General features: G+C 32.9%; 2 protein-coding genes across 2 annotated transcripts; one reads left to right on the top strand and one right to left on the bottom strand.

The window, feature by feature from the left end:
* Nucleotides 1-1,226: 1,226 nt before the first annotated feature.
* Nucleotides 1,227-9,444, top strand: CYP71 (cyclophilin71). The gene is made up of 13 exons (XM_085746121.1): nt 1,227-1,499; nt 2,313-2,398; nt 2,745-2,833; nt 3,273-3,512; nt 3,640-3,761; nt 4,845-4,920; nt 5,058-5,165; nt 5,248-5,424; nt 5,709-5,926; nt 6,153-6,285; nt 6,564-6,787; nt 6,916-7,069; nt 8,923-9,444. The coding sequence occupies exons 1-13, from the start codon at nt 1,363-1,365 to the stop codon at nt 9,004-9,006; spliced, it is 1,848 nt and encodes a 615-aa protein (XP_085602247.1). The 5' UTR covers nt 1,227-1,362; the 3' UTR covers nt 9,007-9,444.
* Nucleotides 9,445-12,477: 3,033 nt separating this feature from the next.
* On the bottom strand, nt 12,478-14,247 carry LOC146950172 (large ribosomal subunit protein P2B-like). The gene is made up of 4 exons (XM_085746122.1): nt 14,187-14,247; nt 14,000-14,089; nt 12,722-12,948; nt 12,478-12,634 (listed from the first exon to the last, which is right to left on the bottom strand). The coding sequence occupies exons 2-4, from the start codon at nt 14,085-14,087 to the stop codon at nt 12,608-12,610; spliced, it is 342 nt and encodes a 113-aa protein (XP_085602248.1). The 5' UTR covers nt 14,088-14,089; nt 14,187-14,247; the 3' UTR covers nt 12,478-12,607.
* Nucleotides 14,248-19,794: the final 5,547 nt, after the last annotated feature.

Here is a 19,794-nt window from a genome sequence, read left to right on the forward strand (position 1 = left end):
GGTTCGAACCCCGGCCACCACCAAAATAAAAAAAAGGATATTATTTTTAATAATTGTATGAATTCATTTAAATATTTCATAAAGATGAAGGAAATAAAACTAAAAAAAATCAAAAACACTATACACTAACGCAAGGTCTTGTTTTTGTTTTTTATTTATACGCTCGTCAATTAATTAACTTTGTTCACTCAAATATCTTATTTTTTAATTATAAAATATTAGTTTTGTTGTTGTCTGTTTTAAATAAATCAAAGGAGCCATAAAAACATTTTTTTTTTTTGTATATACAAAAGAAAATAGAAACATGAATAGAGATTCGGTCAATAACAAAGAACATAGAAACAAACACCAAAAAAAAAAAAAAAGAGAATATGAATAGAAAATAGCAACATAAGAAATCACAATAAAAAGTAACATACAAATAATAAATGTTAAACAAAAAATAAAAAATAAGAAATAAACAAATAAAAGAAAAGAGAATGGGGTTGAAAACAATGATTTTTTATGGGAGGAAGATGTAGATGAGAATAATGAAAACCAAATTGTCTCTATATATAGGAAAAAAAATCATATCATAGTCAATTTTGATTGGCTCATGAAAAATAAATGAGTCATTGATCCATTTTGATTGGCTAATAAAAAATAAATGATTCAATATCCATTTTGATTGGTTGATAGAAAAGCATTAAATGAGATGAAGAGCAGGAAGATGCCACGTGTATTATCGCTTATAGATGTATGCTTTTGTATTATATAAAGATTAGGATTCCTATATTAAAAATAAGGGTTAAATATGTTTTTGATCCCTATAAATATGTCAACATTTTGTTCTAACCGCTCTAAAAAAATCTTCAATTTTTAGTCCTCCAAAAAATTTTCATCTTCACTTTTGGTCCATCCTTTAAAGTAAACTCATGCGTAAAATTCATATTTTTGAATGAAATTTTGTAGAGAATTTATAATATTATAAAAATATCTTAAAAAAATAGATTTTTTTTAACGAAACATGAATGAAATATAAATTTTTTATTTTTGGCCGTTAAAAATTCATATTTAATTTATGTTTTCATAAAAAATTCTAATTTTTTTAGAGAGATTTTTACAATATTTTACACATTTCTGCACAATTTCATTAAGAAATACAAAAATTTACTTAAAAAATAAGGACAAAAAATAATAATTGAAAATTTTATAAAAACTAAAAATATAAAAAAAAAAAAAAAAAAGTTTACTGTTGTTATACTGCTTGCTGGTTGCTACACTCGAACGGGAAAAAGCATAAGCTTCTTCACACCGGTTTAGGGTTTAGGCAAATTCTCACTTCTTCTCCTCAATCACAAGAAACTTCTTCTGAATTCGAAAATGGAGGAGCACGAAAATGGCGCAAATGCAATCGAAGACGAACCCATAGTTGGACCCGGTCCACCTCCTCGTGCTCGACCCAAACGCCCTCTCCAGTTCGAACAAGCTTATCTCGATGCTTTACCTTCCGCTAACATGTAAGCACTTATTCCGCTTAATCTCTTCAATTAGGGTTTCCTTTCAATCAGTTACCTAATGTAATGTTCGTGACTCGAAACTCTAGCATAGGATTCAGTAATATATGTTTAGGAAATTATATGTAGTTAAATTAAAATCTTGAATACTTGTTTGAATTGACTTATTTGAGCTTATCTACTTGCTATATAGCATCGACACTTCTGATCAAACTCATGTGTCCGTGAGTGTGTACACTGACAAATATGTGATTACATTCAATTAAATCATTCTTTAAATAATTATGGTGTTTGTGACTCCGTGTCTGTGTATGTGTCAGTGCTTTATAAACAGAGATAAGTACTTGTGAGACTATTTGAGAGAACTTACGAGATGTTTATAAGGTGTTTTTAGATTAGTTTCATAAGTTCTTATAGATAAATAGGTTATTTGCAGCTTATAGTACAAGTGTTTATCATGATAAGCGCTTATGTATAAGCTAAAAATTGGTTTCATAAGCTATCTTGGAGAACTTATGAAAATAAGCTGAAAACAGCTTTTAAACAATTTCATTAGTTGTTTTAACAAGTTCTCCCAAACAGTCTAACAAAACTTATGTCAATAGGTAAGTTCAGATAAGCCAATCGAAACAGGCTGTATGAAAACAACTTATTGCTTATACAAAAACAATTTAACTTATTTTATCTTTTGTTACAGAACTAGGTTATGCATAAGAACTTATCATGATGAGTGCTTATGCTATAAGGTGCTTATTGAAATAGGGGCTAAGTGTGTATGAAAGTTGAGAGTTGTTTCTTATTTGTTTGGTTTTACAGGTATGAGAAAAGTTATATGCATCGTGATGTGGTTACACATGTTGCTGTTTCGGCTGCCGAGTTTTTCATTACTGGAAGTGCAGATGGTAAATTATGTTCTGATTGTCATTTCTGCAATTCTATTATGTTTTTTGAACGAGTAAAGTTATTCATTAATTATGAATTTTGTTCACTAGCCATGAGTGGTTTGCAGAGTTCTTTAAGCATCCAATTTAAACGCCGTGATCTTTTTAGCTACTACCTTAAGTTTTACATATATTTTGTATAAACTTTAAAATATTACGTGCTATGTAACATTTAAAGTGTTAATGAAGGTGCAATATTTGTCTCTATATGTGGGTGTGGTAGTGCACCTGGATCGTATTGAAAATAGCCAAGCTTTTGGGAATAATAACATAGTGATGTATCTGTGTGGTTTACTGCTGTTTTCAGGGCATTTGAAGTTTTGGAAGAAAAGGCCTATTGGTATTGAGTTTGCAAAACACTTCAGATCTCATCTTGGTCCTATTGAGGGTCTAGCTGTAAGTTCATTAACCTGACACAACCCTTTTACGTGTATCGGTAAAATCTTATTTGATTTAATTGATTCTTGCTTCAATTCTATGATGGATGATATTATCTATGTGGTCATTGGCGGATAGCGGCCGACCCCCAAATCACTATAACGGTTTAGTGGGTTACGGTATGGCCGCTACGTTGGACTTTTGAAGTTTAATGAATAGAATAGAGTAATACACATGTAAAAGGTCAAAAATAGAAGAACACACAAAATTTTAGACATGTTTATGCATAATAATTAAAATTCGTTGTTACCAATATCCAAACTCAATGTAGATTTTACCAATATCTTAGGGTCCCCTACAGCTGCTATTGACTTTTGAAAATTTTGCTAATGATGTATTATTTTTAAAACCTTCTTGTTGTACTTGTTGTCAACCATGACTTATTTCAGCTATTCAGGTTAGCATTGATGGTCTGCTTTGCTGTACAATATCAAATGACCGTTCTGTAAAAGTATACGATGTAGTCAACTTTGATATGATGGTGATGATTCGGTTGCCATACATTCCTGGTGCTATTGAATGGGTTTACAATCAAGGGGATGTCAAAGCTAGTCTTGCCATTAGTGATAGGAACTCCTCTTTTGTTCACATATATGATGCACGATCTGGTTCAAATGATCCCATCATATCCAAAGAGGTGCCAATTCTAAATTGCCTTTACTGTTACTGAATTTTCAATATGCATTATCTTTTATTTTAATATTGTGTTATTTCTTTTCACAATTTGATTACAAATCATGTTTATTCTTTTCTCCTGCATTCAGATTCATATGGGTCCTATTAAAGTTATGAAGTTCAATCCTGTATATGATACTGTAATTTCGGCAGATACAAAGGGTATCATTGAATACTGGAACCCTACAACACTCCAGTTCCCGGAGGATGAGTATGTGCTTTTTTATTGTCTTCCTTTAGTTCTGCCTCTGTCTTTTTAATAACAGATTCATCAAGGTTCGAATATTTTTGGTTGCCAGTCCTCAAAACTCCTTGTCTCTTACGTATACTCAAATATGTCAAACCACTTGCATTATACAAATTTTTAGTAGTTTAATCACCTTTTAGATAGATTTTGTTGTATTGCACTAGATGGATTATTTTAGTTTGAAACGGAGAATTCTGAAGTCCGCATCTAGCATTTCAACTAGTTCTCTCTGAATTTAAACACTAGGTGCAATCATCGATAAAAATCTCATGCATACGTGATACTATTAATAGATTTAGTTGCCGATAAAATAACTACCTTAAATACAATATCATTCCTATTTGGGTGCTATTGGCTGGACATATGGATGTGAATCTGGTCAACTTAAGATGAACTGATAAGTTTACTTTTTGAAAATTAGAATTTGATTCCTAATGTTCGAACATTTAACATTTGACTCATACCGCCGAGGGAACATAATTGCTGTTGTATTCAGACTTCAGAGTCTGCGTGTTTTCGAAATTCTGTTTGATGTTGTATTATAGCTCACTCAGAGGCACCTTTTGCCAACATGGCTATTGATCTAAGGCTTTTGGGTTAGGCCAGCTAATAAGGGGCCATTAGACATTACATTAAACAGAATTATAATAAACAATGCTGTGAAATACCAAATATTTGAAAACATTTTGTGATTTCTCTACATTATGATTTTAGTAGTTTTTATCATACTCTCTCCATCCCAAATATAAGCATTCTTTTGACAAATTACTAGATACATTTATTGCTTCTTTTCCAAATAAACGCTTAATTAATACCACTAGGTGTCTTGGAATATGAAAAATCAAGATTAATTATATACATACACAAAGGGTAGTTTAGGTACATCTATATAAAATGGATACATTAACTACACTACCAACTTTTCTTAATAAGAGTGAAATATGCAATAGGTGCTTATATAAACATTTGTGGAAATTCTTAGCTGCATGATATATAAATTTTGTGTAGTTACTAATGCAATTTAATCATTTCCCTTTGTGCTTGCAGGGTGAAATTTAAGGTCAGAAGTGATACTAACCTCTTTGAAATAGTAAAATGCAAGACTTCTGTTTCAGCTATTGAGGTACCTCAGTTGTCTAGACACACTTCCAAACTATTAGTTGATAACTTAATATTCTGTTATTTAGGTATATAATGAAAGCTAGATGACCATTGTTTGACTTAGATGGTACTTATTATCTGCATTGCATCCTCCTTTAGGTCAGCCCAGATGGTAAACAATTTTCCATTACATCACCTGACCGTAGGATACGTGTGTTTTGGTTCGAATCGGGTAAACTAAGGCGCGTTTATGATGAATCCCTGGAGGTAACAATTTTACCTGAAATTTTGCCATTTTTTTAAATTGTTTTTGGACATTTGGTTGGTAAAAGAATTGATATATTGATAGGTTGCTCAAGATCTCCAAAGAAGTGATGCTCCATTATATCGATTGGAAGCCATTGATTTTGGTCGAAGAATGGCTGTCGAGAAAGAAATAGAGAAGACAGAAAGTGCACCACAACCAAATGCAGTTTTTGACGATAGTTCCAACTTTCTTATATATGCAACCTTGCTAGGGATTAAAGTGAGTTTTTGAGTTCTTCGTTCGGTTATACTCCCTCCGGTCCTATATATAAGAAAAGATTCTTTTTTTAGGTACATTGAATAATTAATGTATCTCGTTTACAATACAAACCAGATACATTAATTATTAAATGTATCTAAAAAAAGAATTTTTTCTTATATATAGGACCAGAGGGAGTAATTTTTTATTTATTTTTTAACGTTTCTTCGTTGTTTGCTAATGCAATGCGGCTACTAGATGAAATTTTATTCCCTAATGTGTTTACATCTTCTGCATGGTCATAGATTGTTAATTTGCACACCAATAAAGTCGCTCGAATACTTGGAAAGGTGGAGAATAATGATAGGTTCTTAAGAATAGCTTTATATCATGGTGAACGAAGTAGCAAAAAAGTAAGAAAGATTCCTTCAGCAGCTGCGAATGCTAATGAGAGCAAAGAGCCTTTGACAGATCCCACTCTCCTATGTTGTGCATTCAAAAAGCACAGGATATATTTATTCAGGTATGACAGTTCAACTCCACCAATCATTGTACCACTGCTTTGATGTTTGAACTCCAGAGTGATTCAGTCGTATAATTTGATAGTATCACGTGTGGAATTTTCCTGGAAGTATTTTTCCTAGTACATTTGAGGTTGTACATTGTGTTGTTTGCTTGCATGACTGGTTGTTTGACATGCAAAATATAAAACCTAAATAATAGCTAAGTTTTGGAATGTCATGTATCAGTCGAAGAGAGCCCGAGGAGCCTGAAGATGCAACTAAGGGAAGAGATGTGTTCAACGAAAAGCCTCCTGCTGATGAACTTTTGGCAGTTTCAGATATTGGAAAGTCACTTACAACATCACTTCCTGAGAATGTGGTGAGTTATCTTTATTTGGCCTTCAATGTAGGCTAGTGTGATTGACAATCAAATAGCAGACTGCTTTTACTTCAAATAATGCAATCCCACACAAAAATAAAAGTTGTCCATCTATAGCTTACCTCTATATTCTTCTATTTAAGTAGTTTTCCAATAGCAGACAGGAAAGATATTTTCTCTTATTCTTTTCTCGATGGTATTTTTACATATTTTCTTTTCAAGTTACAATTAAGTATATTCCCCGTAGAGTCTGACAATTGCAATTCTTCATTTTGCAGATTATGCATACCACTATGGGTGATATTCATATGAAACTATACCCAGAGGAATGTCCAAAATCTGTGGAAAACTTTACAACTCACTGCAAAAATGGTTATTATGACAATCTTATATTTCACAGGGTCATTAAAGGCTTCATGATACAAACAGGAGATCCTTTAGGAGACGGCACTGGTGGGCAATCCATTTGGGGAAGAGAGTTTGAAGATGAATTTCATAAAAGGTAATCAATTTTGTCTGCAAACATTCAGTCTTATTATGCACTTGAATTATCATCATGATTTCAGACTCTAGAGTAACTGTAGTAATGATCATCTATGAAACTTAGACCAAGTAATTTTTCTCTTGCAGTTTAAGGCATGATAGGCCTTTCACATTGTCAATGGCAAATGCGGGTCCAAATACAAACGGTTCTCAGTTTTTTATCACCACAGTGGCTACTCCATGGTTGGACAACAAGCACACTGTATTTGGTAGAGTTGTTAGGGGAATGGACGTTGTCCAGGTAAATTGGATTCTAATCTTCCACAAGCATTATTTAGTACAAAATGTTAATCAAGTCATGTCATATCTTGGAATTGCCTGCATGTCCTTGTGCATGTTCACTTGGCAAATAATTTCCACAAACTGCACTTTTGCATGGCCTGATGACATATCTTTAAATTAGTTCTTTCCTTAATTTCTTTTTGGCAAGTTTATCAAACACAAGAGTTTAGATTAACCCATAACCCCCAAGAGATATAATTATTGTATTTAACGTGTCTATTTTATGATTTGATGTGTTGTTGTCAATGGTGGATGGCGGTATATGTTAAAAGGCAAAAAATCAGCCATATAAACGCGCCACTGTGATCTATGGCGCCCCCATTGTGGGCATCCCTTCATAAATTGCCTATCGCGGTTGTCAGAAAATCCACCATGCGATTCCACCATGGCCACCATTTAACAACACTTGGTAGTATTAATTGGGGGGTTTATTTGGAAAAAAAATCATGTATATATTTTTTTACAAGAATAACATACCTCTTCTGGAATGAAATATAAGCAAAAATGGTAGTTGACAGGTCAACATGTGGTTAAAAATTGAGTCCACATACATCAACTTTTCAACTACCCTTTTTGCTTATATTTCATTTCAGAGGGAGTATGTATCTGATAATTTCAAATGATGCTTATATGTGGGGGGGTATTTATTTTTCCAAAAGGAGCTTATAGTAAGGGACAGAGGCAGTATCAACAAATTAAGTGGATAACATTGGGATATGAAAAACTAATTGCAGTGTGTAGTGAGTGACAAGGGGGAAGGACTTAAAAAGAGCAGTTTGTTCAAAACTTAGGGTTCTGTTTGTTTGGAGGAGAGAAAAATTTCACCTTATTTGAGTGTTTTTGTAGAGAATGAGAAGAATTTTTTTACGATTAATATATTTTTAATTTTGAGAGTATGATAAAACGTCAACAGGATTAGAAGAATTTATCTATGCCCTCCAAATCCTTCTCCAATGCATTTTTTGAGTTCTCCCACATTAGGGAGATTTAGTTTTATAAAGAAAAATAAACTCCCTATTCCAGTTGGAGGACTATCCTTCCTCTTTTTTTTCCCCCTCCCCTTTCCCTAAAGCCCTTCCCTCCTAAGCTCTCAAACGTAGCCCAAAAGTACAATCACCAAGTCAACAGACATGAATGGGAAAATTATTAAAAGAGGAATGCTAGGAACATTCTTTTCAACACTATTCTAGAGTGTAGGACCATATTGATTTCACCCTATAAAAGAGCGAGTGTTAAGAGGGTTGAAAGAGAGTGTTCATAGCACTACTCTTATAAAAAAAGAAATAAAAAATATATAAGCATAGTCACGGAGTATACAAACCTTGCTTTTTGCAGTGGCCGATCGGCAGAGATTTTGCCCGAGTTCTTTGCCTTGAATCTTTACCGAATTCGCTGCTCAAATGTCACCAGAAGGGAGGTAGTGATCTCTAGGGGAGTGAAAGTGCTGAGGTTTTCACAAATTTGTTAGCAACATCAAATGACTAACAAAACTTGAAAACATGAATGAAACACAACCAAACCCTGAGCTTTTTGCTCTTCTTCTGACTTATCTTAAACACATGACTGACTCCCCCTAGTTCAAGCGAGTTGCACTAAGTATACACTGATCTGTGTCTGTTCAGTTTTTGGAACGTGACAAACTGACCAGCGGATTTGCCAACCCTGCTTTTTGGTTCTATGGAACTTCTGATCTACTTTTCTCTCAACTTTTTATCTTATGATGAATTACATCTTTTCCAGGACCTTATTGTTTAATGTATGTGAACTTTCTTTTGTACCTTAAAATTGATCAATTGAGAACTTTTTTCGCAGGCTATAGAAAAAGTGAAGACAGACAAGACAGATAAGCCATATCAAGATGTTAAAATTTTAAATGTCACTGTACCAAAATCTTGAAGCTCTTGGTTTTTATGACCCGTGCCCTCGGCCTTCTATACTGGACTGGTGATAGGTCGGTGAAGCTCTAACAGGACAGTTTTGTATTTCAACCTTTCAATTTTTTTTAAAAAGTTGGGGAAGGGAACTTTATATCAACCTTTATTTCATAGGTTTTGTATGAACGTGGAAATTGATTATTCTTCACATGCAATGCAGTACCTTCATTCATGAACTCTTTCCGTCACAGATTCCCTCTTTCCTTTATCTTGAGTTGTGTTTCAAGCGCAACTGTACTGTCTTCTTTTCTGCTTTGCCAGTGGAATGTACTTTTGTTTTTGGTACAATAGTTTTTCTGGGTACAACCAGTGTAATGCACTTTGAATTCTAAAGGGTACAACTAGTGTAATGCACTTTGAATTCTAAAGGATTGCAGTGAGAAAATCTCTTTGAATACTATTACCTGTAGTGTGTGACATTCCTGCTTTATTATTAAGCGTGGTATTATTAATTGTTTCTTGGCTAAATTGCATGTTTGGTTCCTTATGCTTTGGTCTTCTATGTTTAAACAATTTCAAGTTGGTCTCGTACTAAAACGTCCACGTAGCTACCAGAGATGCACACATGGATAATGTGGGGTGTGGGGGTGACACGTGGATGTTTTAGGTAGAGTTAACGAAAGTTTGACATAAAGGCCGAACTTATGCTGACCAAGTAACATAAGAGATCAACTTGAAAGGTTAAAAACATAGGAGACTAACTTGAAACCAAATATCAACATAGGGGACCAAACATGCAATTAAGCATTGTTTCTTTGAAAATGTTTTTAAAACCTCATGTGATGTGTCTTTGATCTTCAATCTGTTAAAACTAAAATCCTCCCTTGTTTTAAGACTTTAAGTTTGATTCAGACTATTCAGTATTCACTGGATATTTGCTTCCACTGCCTTTGAAGTGAGTATTACATGGTTGTAGATTTAAGGCACTTGTGTTTTCTTGCTTTTTCCGTATCTGGATTACAGACTGTGTGCTCAAAATCAAACGCTACCCACCTCAACTGTGTGATTTTGAGGTAAAATACATTGAAATGTGAGTTGTCGCGTCTATTTTTATGGCCTTCGTGCTCAAAATCAATCAGTACCCATCTCAACTGTGATTTGAGCTAAAATAAATCATTGAAATGTGAGTTCTTTGATTGTGTCTGATTTTGGTTGAGCAGAATGGGGTTCGTGAGTGCAGCAAAGACTGGAAAACACGATATTTAGATAATGGCTTATGGATAGGGAAATAGTGTTTGTCGTGTGAGGGTGTATCATGAGTTCACAATGAAACAAGTGATTTTAATTATTTCATACACCCTTCACCCCAATTGTATATTTTTTTAATCTATTTTTTTCGTTTACTTATATAAAAAAGTCGTGATTTGACGTTTGCGTTATTTATCTAGAATCGTTATTGTGATATGGATAAGGGATTTGATATTCATGGAACTTGTGTGACAATAAATAGTTGCAGTGTTATATCCAAAAAAACTGGTGCGGGAGGTAAGATGTCCTTTGGTTTTGTAGAGCTAAAATAGTTGCATTAGTACTCTCAAATCTTAACACTACAAATTAAAATTATTTATTTTATTTGCAAGGATTTTAAAAAAACAATATAATTATATTAAATAATACTTGGTAATTATAAATGTTGAGTCACTGAGAGTATAATAGCTTGAAAAAAAAATGCATATTTTAGTACCAACAAAACGTCCAGTGCAGGCATTTTCATGCCACAACAAGCTCAGCGGCTACTCCTTCTATTGCTGGTCCATCTGATGTGGTTATCTACAACATGAAATAATTCAACAACTGTTATCAGCTTAGGTTTGATACTTTGATTCAACCTTGAGTTGAGTGCTCTTGGTTCTAGTTCACTGACATCTTAGTCAGGGCGAGCAAATAGTCAAGTAACTAAGGCTTAGGCTACCCACAAATGAAAGAAAATTTGTTAAAGAAGATTAACATTGGAATAAAGAAATACATGTATTCCTTTTTATTTCTGAAATGATTCACAGATTAACATTGATTTTAGAACCCAAAAAAAATAGATTTTATTTTATTTTCGTAGTCACATTTTGATAGAGTCACGTCAACAATTGGTGTGTAATGTGCATCATACAATACTATCTATGTAACAACGTACATAAACAAATGTTTACAAGTGTTTTTCTGACAACAAGTAAATAATCAACGGATTTATGCATGTGGTCAATTACGCTAAACTTAGGAGCAATGTATCCACTAGAATAGGAATGATGGAGCAGCTTGGTTAATGATATAACAATGTATCACAATTCATTAACCACCACTCAACTAAATTTACCAATACAAATTTTGATAAAATATATACACTCTAGCACTTGAAAGTTGTTTTTTTTTCAAGCACTTGAAAGTTGTGATTAGTAGTAACACCTTGTTATATTATCTATTAAATGTAATTAGCCAATTAAACCGGGTTAACTAACTGAATTACTGTGAAACTTTGATGTTAAAATTGTGTGACAAATCTTAAACTGAAATAACACCTTAAACGGCAAACTAAAACAATCTGTTTTTGTTCAAACCAAGGCACCTAGAGAAGTAATGCAGGGGTGAATTGAAAGCTATATAACTCAAGCTTCATTTTCAACACAAGTGAAATAGTAAGTACTTTCAACTCTTTACGTGCTTGCCTGCCTTATCTGGACTATCGAGTGTCAAAGTTACTGTGATCGCCTTGCATATTTTTGTCCACTGTCAACTCTCATCTCGTCTTCCATGTGTTTGATTTGGTTATTGGTTTCATTTTGTTTTTCTCACAAAAAAAATAATGAAACCAATAACCAAATCAAACACGCGGAAGACAATGAGAATTGATAATACACATAAATATGCAAGACGATCACATGAACTTTGACACTACAAGTAAGGCAAGCACGTAAAGAGAAAATTGAAAGCACTTTGTTCATCACATGTTCCTTGTAACTTTCAAGTCATGACAAGTTCCCAACACTGATTATTTCTGTGCAATCGGTCAACCTGATAACTAGTAAACTAGGAACCAGTATGGAACAAATCAAAAGGAATGACACCAAGATGCTTCATCAACGTCAACACAACTATCCAACTCTATTTATCTACCTTAATATATGAAGAATGTCAACAAGGTGCATGTGAAAGCATGAGAAGTAACCTTGTTACACTCAAGATACTAGGAACATAAAAAGGACTAGGAAAATGAGAAAAAGGTCCCTACATCTGGTGTACCAGTCAATAAATATCAACTTGGCTACCATGCAATAATATTAAGACAATAGTTTCACAAGCTAATTCATTCTAGTCGTTTACTAAACAATGACACAATCATTAGCAAATTCATGAATCTACCACTAGAGGAGGAAAAGAGAGACAATTCATTCTAGTATTATACTCATTCGTAGATAAATAAAAAACACAACCATAACACAGATTAAATTGAAAAACATTACTAAACTCGATGTCATTACATTGTCTCAAATGTAAAAGCAAAATCTTGATAGTTGACAAAAAAGCTATAACTAAAACAACAAATGTCTAACACACAGATTACTTCAGTCCTTTTAATCAAATAAGCTGAATCCCATATCCTGCACAAAGATAACATTACGCAAACATTAGCATAGTCATGAATTTACCAAGTAACAAACAATACTACTATAAATTTTGAAACTTACATCATCGGATTCTTCCTTCTCTTCCACCTTCTTCTCTTCCTTTGCTGCTTCAGCAGGCGCAGCAGCTGCAGCACCTCCTCCAGTTGCAGCAGACACAGCAACAGCACCACCACCGGATGGAACTGAAGCCAACTTTTCTCTTCCACTGGCAATAAGCTCGGCAAAGTCCTTGCCCTTGACTTCACTTAGGAGCAACTCAATGTTGCCATCCTCGGCCTCAACTCCAACTACAATCATAGACCCAAAAATAAAGTCACTTTTTTTTACACACAAAATTGAATGTTCTAATCTCTTAATTCATCTTCATAGTGTAAAAAAATATTACATCATTTTCTGAAAAAGAAAACCATTTTTCCTTCAACAGTAAAAAAATATACAGAAAAAGCAGACAAACATATGCACGATTTACTGATTGAAAATTCAACAAAAACCTAATACATCTGTAAAAATGAAAACTTCGTAAATATTACCAAACAATGTATAAAACTAAGCATTAAAATCAAACCAATATATGGGGCTGTTTGATTAAACAGCTTATTACAGCTTATAGCACAAGCACTTATATCATGATAAGAGCCTATGAATTTGCATAAACTATTTGAATAGCAAAAGATTAAAAAAATGTTAACTTGTTTTTGTATTTGCTATAAGTTGTTTTAATATAAGCTGTATTTGAAAAAAACTTATGAAAAATTGTATGTTTTCATAAATTCTCCTTAACAGTCTAACAGTAGATAAGCTCAAATAAGTCCAATCCAAATAAACCAATATTTTGATCAATTTTCATTGAAATGAATATCAGTGAAACAAATCCCAAACTTGAATTAAAGTTAAACAAATCCCAACCCAAACTTGAATTAAAATTATTTTTGCAAAAAAATTGTTATAAGATGTTTTCATATAAATTCTCCCAAACAGTTAAGCTCAAACGAGTCCAATCCAAACAGACCCATGTTCATTCATCGATTTTAATTGATCCGATTATCAATTAAACAAATCCTAAACTTGAATTAAATTAGCAAAAAACATTCACTTCATTATACCCACAGTCTAGGATTGATTATTTTTTGCAAAAAAAGAAAAAACTAAACTTTAGTATACTCGCAATCTCTAATTGAAAGTACATTCATATTCTACACTTTTACTTATGGATCTACTAAAATAATTCGGATACTAATCATCGAAACCGGAAAAACGAACAAAAAATGCGTAATAATAAAATAAAATAAAAAACACAAAATGAATAAGATTAAAGATTAAATTGGGATTTATACGAACCTGATCCAAGAATTTGTTTAAGATCAGCAGCTGAAGGGGATTGGTTGCCTCCCAAAACGGCCAACAAGTAAGCTGCGATAATCTTCATTTCTGATTCAAACATTAAACAAAAACGATGGTTAGAAACACGAATCAAAAACCCAAACGTAAAAGAGTGAAGTTTTTTGTGAAGAAATCGATATCTTACTTGATGGAAATGGCGGATTGGATCTCGACTCGACGGTAGGGTTTCACCAGAGGGATGTTGCAAGCCGCAGAAAATGCATCACGAGCATTATATAAGAAGAAGAGTAAGAACTAGGGTTTTGGTTTTGTTGAGTTTACGATAATACCCTTGTTCTATTTTTATTTTGTTGGATTTTTTTTAAAAATAAAAATTCAAAATACCTCAGTTTTCAAATTAAACACGAAATTGATTTTTTTTTTTGGAGAAAAGACAAAGGAAAAAAATGAAGAAAAAAAAATCACTAAAGAATCTAACACCGACAGTGAGTCTCTCAAAATGTCACATCTAGCCATAAAAAGTGTCCGAACTTGGTTAAGAAATCGGCGCAATAGTTACTTTCTCTAAGCAAGTGTTAGAGAGAAATGCTAGAAAAATGCTCCTTCAAACATAAATTTCACCAATAAAGAAACATATACATGCATATATGAGTGAAAAATGTTGAAGAAAGATGGAGGACTTTTAAAGAATTCGTCTCGCAAATAACCTATTGAATATAGTTGTTGATGACCAACATCAAATCATGATAAACATGAAATCACTCAGCGTAAAACACATCCCCCGCCTCTCGTAAGAAGATAAGCTAGATATTTAATCTACGTTGTTGTCACGAAGTTAACCGCCAACACCAATGTCACTACAATCACAACAACTTATATCAAAATTCAACTTAACACATCGATCTTGATGAAGGGTCCACTTAACAATGTGACAAGTAATTTGGTGCTCAGAGGAGTGAATATTAACAGATGTTAGGTCAGTACACATGATGCTTATAAAATGAAGGACATTTTGGATTTTTCATTGCTTGTAGTCGAGAGTATGGTTATTTCTGAAGTGTCGCATCCATCAAATAACTATTGGAAACATGTAACCAAGATGTCCTTTAGACATAGTTTGTAATCTAGTGTTTGAGGTCGTGAAGTTGGAAAAATATGGATAATTAATCTTACATATTTGTTATCAAATGAAGCATATTTTGGCTAGCTTCGTCGTTGATGACGAAGCTAGCCAAAATTTGGTGAGGTGGCCAAATAAATAGAAAAAATTAAAAATATTTTTACGAATATTATTTTGACAATTTTTTTTGTTGACAAAAGTTATCTGTGTATTTATATTATAGAGACTAGAAATGGCAGAACAAGAAAAATAAATTTATCTATCAAGGGATAATGTGTTGTCTTTCATATTTCTAATAATAATTTTCATAAACAAATTTATTTGGGGCATCAAATCTATATTACAAGAGTAGCTAAACATTAAATTACACAAATTTATAGAAAAAAACTAAATATTTAAAAAAAAAAATATTGGTTAGCCAGATACAATCCTAACTTTCATTATCATTCACTCTCCACTACGGGATAAAAGCCAGCAATATGCTTTAGAGAATGAATATTTTCCTATTTGAGCAGCTCCCCGGAATCATATATCCTGAATATTATTATCAAGGACCAAAGAAGAGGGGCCGGTCAACTATCATGCTGAGCTCTTTTGGAACCATTGTCATCATTTTTTTTTCTAATCCCACGAGCCAATTTAACTAACATCCTTAAGCTGTAATTGTGTATCCAAAATATTGACAAAATCAACCAGGTGAAAGGTGATCCTAGGTCAGATTATTATACTAGAATGAGAAGAATCCCTCGCTGTTACAAAATTGAAGATCTTGTCTCAAAGCTTTCAATGCCTTTAAAATACTTATCCAGCTTAAAGAAATGTTGTCTTTATTTTTTATGTTCCAAATGTCTCAACCTCTAATGTATTTGCGAGATAGAACCCTCACATAAAGTTTATGAGGATCATAAAGCAGATTCCAAACTAACTTCCCTGTAAGAGCAATACAGGTAGTCGAGCTTTCCTAATAATGAGCCCCTCAAACTTCTTAGAAGTAACACTAGACCACTCAACTGTATTACACTTGTTATTACCACTTGTGCCATCCCAAATGAAGCTTTTCGTGACTATCAATTTTATTACAAATATATGTAGACAAATAATGCAACTATATATTATAAATAGACATTGTCGTAGTAACTGATTTAGCTAGACAAACCTGCTCCACTTTATTAAGGAGGTTATTTTTCCAAGTTGAGAGTCTTTTATTCATGTTCTCTAAAATATAATCATACGTATTTCTAGTAATTCAACATTGTAACAAAGAAAAACCCAAGTAGTGCTCCATATTGGGCACGAAGCGGATATGTGATATTTCTTTAATACTTTGTTTAACTATCTCATGCACTTTTTTATAACATATAATCTTAGACTTTAAAACATTTACTTTCATACAAGAAGAAATACAAAACTCATCTAAGAAGGGGTCTGTCACCACTTTACTTTGATCCAGAGTGGCCCCCACAAAAGAGAAGAACATCATCCACACAAAAAAATGTGAGACCAACCCAGGCCTTTATGATACACACACACACACACACCATATGCCAAATCACTTGTTAGACCTTGCTGTGAATGCTCAGGGCTAATTTCTCAATGTACAAAACAAATAAATATGGAGAGAGTGGATCCCCTTGTTTTTTTTTTTGAGGGAAGAGTGGATCCCCTTGTTGAAGGGCTCTTGACGACTTAGACTTAGGCGCTGTCTACGGTGGGAGACTGTCACAAATCTCTCACCGTGAGCAAGTTTTTCAGACCGTCAGATACAAAGATGTATATGATATTATCATAGATTGTCAGCATTACATTATTTTTCCATTATCTCTTCTCTTTCACACTTGTCTAACCACCAAAAACATAAATCAAAACCAGCAAGAACATACTTAATTACTTATTAAATCTTTTTAAAATAAGAACATTACAAAGTGAAGAACATCACCATCTCTAACAAAGAACACTACTGTAAAAAAAATTAAACAATGAAAAGGGAACAACATAAATGTTTAATCTTTGACGTTGAGAGTAGAAATTAAAGATTTATTCTCAGTAATATATGTGATAAAGATTCAAGCTTCAATAATTTAAGAAAGCAACAAAAGAAAATGGTGTGATTAAGTTTTCATTTTTTGTGTCAACTACAAAAAGAGCTCTCTGCCAAGTCTTTTAATTCATCTCACATCAACCAAATTTTGTGCCGTTTAAGAAAGCTGGGTTGTGTTAAATGTTTTTTGGTGAGTTTCATCATCATCAATCTTGTAATCTCAGTTTACGATGTTCAAAATGATTAATTTCAAAGTTTCCCCATTTCTCATGATTTGTAAATGTTGGAGTCACACGTGTCATCTACTTTTTTCCATATGTGGTGATGCTAAGCTTTTCTATTTTCATGGTGATGATGGAGATATGGTGGGGGTGTAAATTGTAAATGTTCGTGCAATTTTTTTCACGGGAGCTTGCCTTGAAACTTTCTCAAGATTTGTAAAGGTTGGGGTTACATAATTTGTACCAATTCTAGTGTGATTTTTTTCAAATTATGCTAAGCTTTTGGTTTCATGGTAGTGATGGAGATGGTGGGGAGGGAGAGAGAAAAAGGTTGGAGGCGTGATGGATATGGTGTGGAGAGAGAGATGTTGATGGTGGTGGTGATGGATATGGTGGAGAGAGAGGTTGGAGGCAGTGCTGAGAATTGTAGAAGAATAATATGGTGTGAAGGGTGTACGATAATTTCTCATAGGTTGAACAAATCTAAGGTAAAAATTAACTCATGCACCGTAAGCAACTTCCTTCGCTTGCGTGCGGTAGCCTTGGCCCTTAGACTTATTTGTTGTTGCGCCATTCTACATGATAGAAAGGGTTGTGGCTTTTACACAATTGATAATCAAAGAGATGATGAATACGAGAAAATTAAAATCCTTTAAAGTAAGCTCAAGAAACTTATAATCCAGTCTATCATTGGCCTTCTTTAAGTCTATTTTAAAAGTCAACATACCTTTTTTGGAACGGAAAATATGCATATGATGGACCACTTTCTAAATTAAGATAACATTATCAATTGTACCTCTCCTTAGAATGAAGCTACTCTAAAATGGATCAATCAAATCATCAAGAAAAGAGCGGATACGGTTAACGAGAACCTCGACGATAACTTCGAAAAATACATTACAAACGCTGACGAACCGGAAGTTCTTAAACTTGGTAAGATTATTCTATTTCAGAACGAGAACAAGTAATGTCTCAACAATTTTATTATCAATATATCTTCTACCAAAAGATTGCATGAAAAACTTGTCAAATGGAAAAAGCATTAGAAAACAAAATTAGAAAATGTCAACAATTGGAATTAATGACACCGACCAAATATGTTAGGTGCATATTTATTTATTTTTTTCTAAACATAGCTATAATTAATACTAATAATTTATCTTGAAATATGAAAAATAAAAATAAAGGGTACTTTCGTAATAATTATTCGCAAAATATACACATGAATTGCACTATCAATTTTTTGTAATGTGTGTGAAATATATAACGGGTGCATATAGTTAAGACATAGGGAGTATTAGAAACAAAAGAAAACATTTAGACTATTCACAAGTATCGATGTATATCGTAGTCATCCTCAAATTTTCGTGAATAATTATTCTGACTTCTTTAATACTCCTCCTGATCACTATTATAAGCAAAAAAAAAAAAAACACCTTGTAGGTTCATTGAATAACTAATGTATCTCGTCAATAATATAGGTCAGATGCATCAATTATTCAATGAATCTAAAAAGTGCATTTTTGCTTATAATAGTGATCGAATGGAGTATATGTAAAATATGCAATGCGTGTTTATAATTAAAGGCATATGGAGTATTATAAACAAAATAAAACATTTAGGCTATTCACAAGTACCAATGTATGTCTTAGTTATCCTCGAGTTTTGTGAAATTGGTCTGAGTTTTGTCTGTTTTCAAGATGATGACGCCAACCATCAGTTTTTGTGAAATATCAGTTTGAATTTTGTTTGTTTTCAAGATGATGATGCCGTTAAACCAACATTTTAGTATCTCAAGTCATTTGACATGTGAATAAATTCCATAATTTGCATTTTGCAAGCCTCGTTACTTCACAGTGAACTCAAATATTTAGAAAAATTCCAACTCTCTCCACTACTAATCGACTACTTTGCAATCTCTTGCTCTTCTTCTTTCACCTCTTGATCTACACTTGCTTTTGTATGTTCCACACAAACTTCCCTTTTATCATCTCAAACTTGAAATTTAATTTAAATGTTGTTTTTTTTTATCGATTATGCAAAATACTTGAAAGAGATCTTACTTAGGGTTCAATGTCTCTTTTCTTTTGATGATTTTATGAAATTTTTATTGTTTTATGTTTTTCTATGTGAGACTGAAATCAATAATTTTCTTCTTATTTTCTTCTTTGATTCTCATCTTTTGATGGGGCATGGACTAGATCAAGAAAGAGAAGATTCATTATTGCTTTTCTTTTGCTGATTTCATGGATTTTTCCATGTTTTGAAGATTTAATATGACATTGAAACAAACAATCTACTTTTTATTTTTCTTCCTTGATTCTAGTCTTTGGTCGAGGTGTTAGATAGAGGAAGAGAATTAAAAAAAAATGAAAAAAATGTGTTGGATGTCATTTCTTTTTCTATCGGCAAT

The sequence above is a fragment of the Medicago sativa genome, chromosome 2, assembly GCF_051527215.1.
Source record: "Medicago sativa cultivar Bolivia chromosome 2, Bolivia_mono, whole genome shotgun sequence".
Classification (NCBI taxonomy): Eukaryota; Viridiplantae; Streptophyta; class Magnoliopsida; order Fabales; family Fabaceae; genus Medicago; species Medicago sativa.

Bases quoted from the DNA above. Each gene is read 5' to 3' on its own strand.
- LOC146950172 (XM_085746122.1), bottom strand. From the start codon at position 14,087: ATGAAGATTATCGCAGCTTACTTGTTGGCCGTTTTGGGAGGCAACCAA. The intron at 12,949-13,999 runs GTTCGTATAAAT...CTATGATTGTAG, and splicing joins TAAACAAATTCTTGGATCAG to TTGGAGTTGAGGCCGAGGAT. The intron at 12,635-12,721 runs GTAAGTTTCAAA...ATCTTTGTGCAG, and splicing joins AGAAGGAAGAATCCGATGAT to GATATGGGATTCAGCTTATT.
- CYP71 (XM_085746121.1), top strand. From the start codon at position 1,363: ATGGAGGAGCACGAAAATGGCGCAAATGCAATCGAAGACGAACCCATA. The intron at 5,425-5,708 runs GTGAGTTTTTGA...GCATGGTCATAG, and splicing joins CAACCTTGCTAGGGATTAAA to ATTGTTAATTTGCACACCAA. The intron at 6,286-6,563 runs GTGAGTTATCTT...TTCATTTTGCAG, and splicing joins CATCACTTCCTGAGAATGTG to ATTATGCATACCACTATGGG.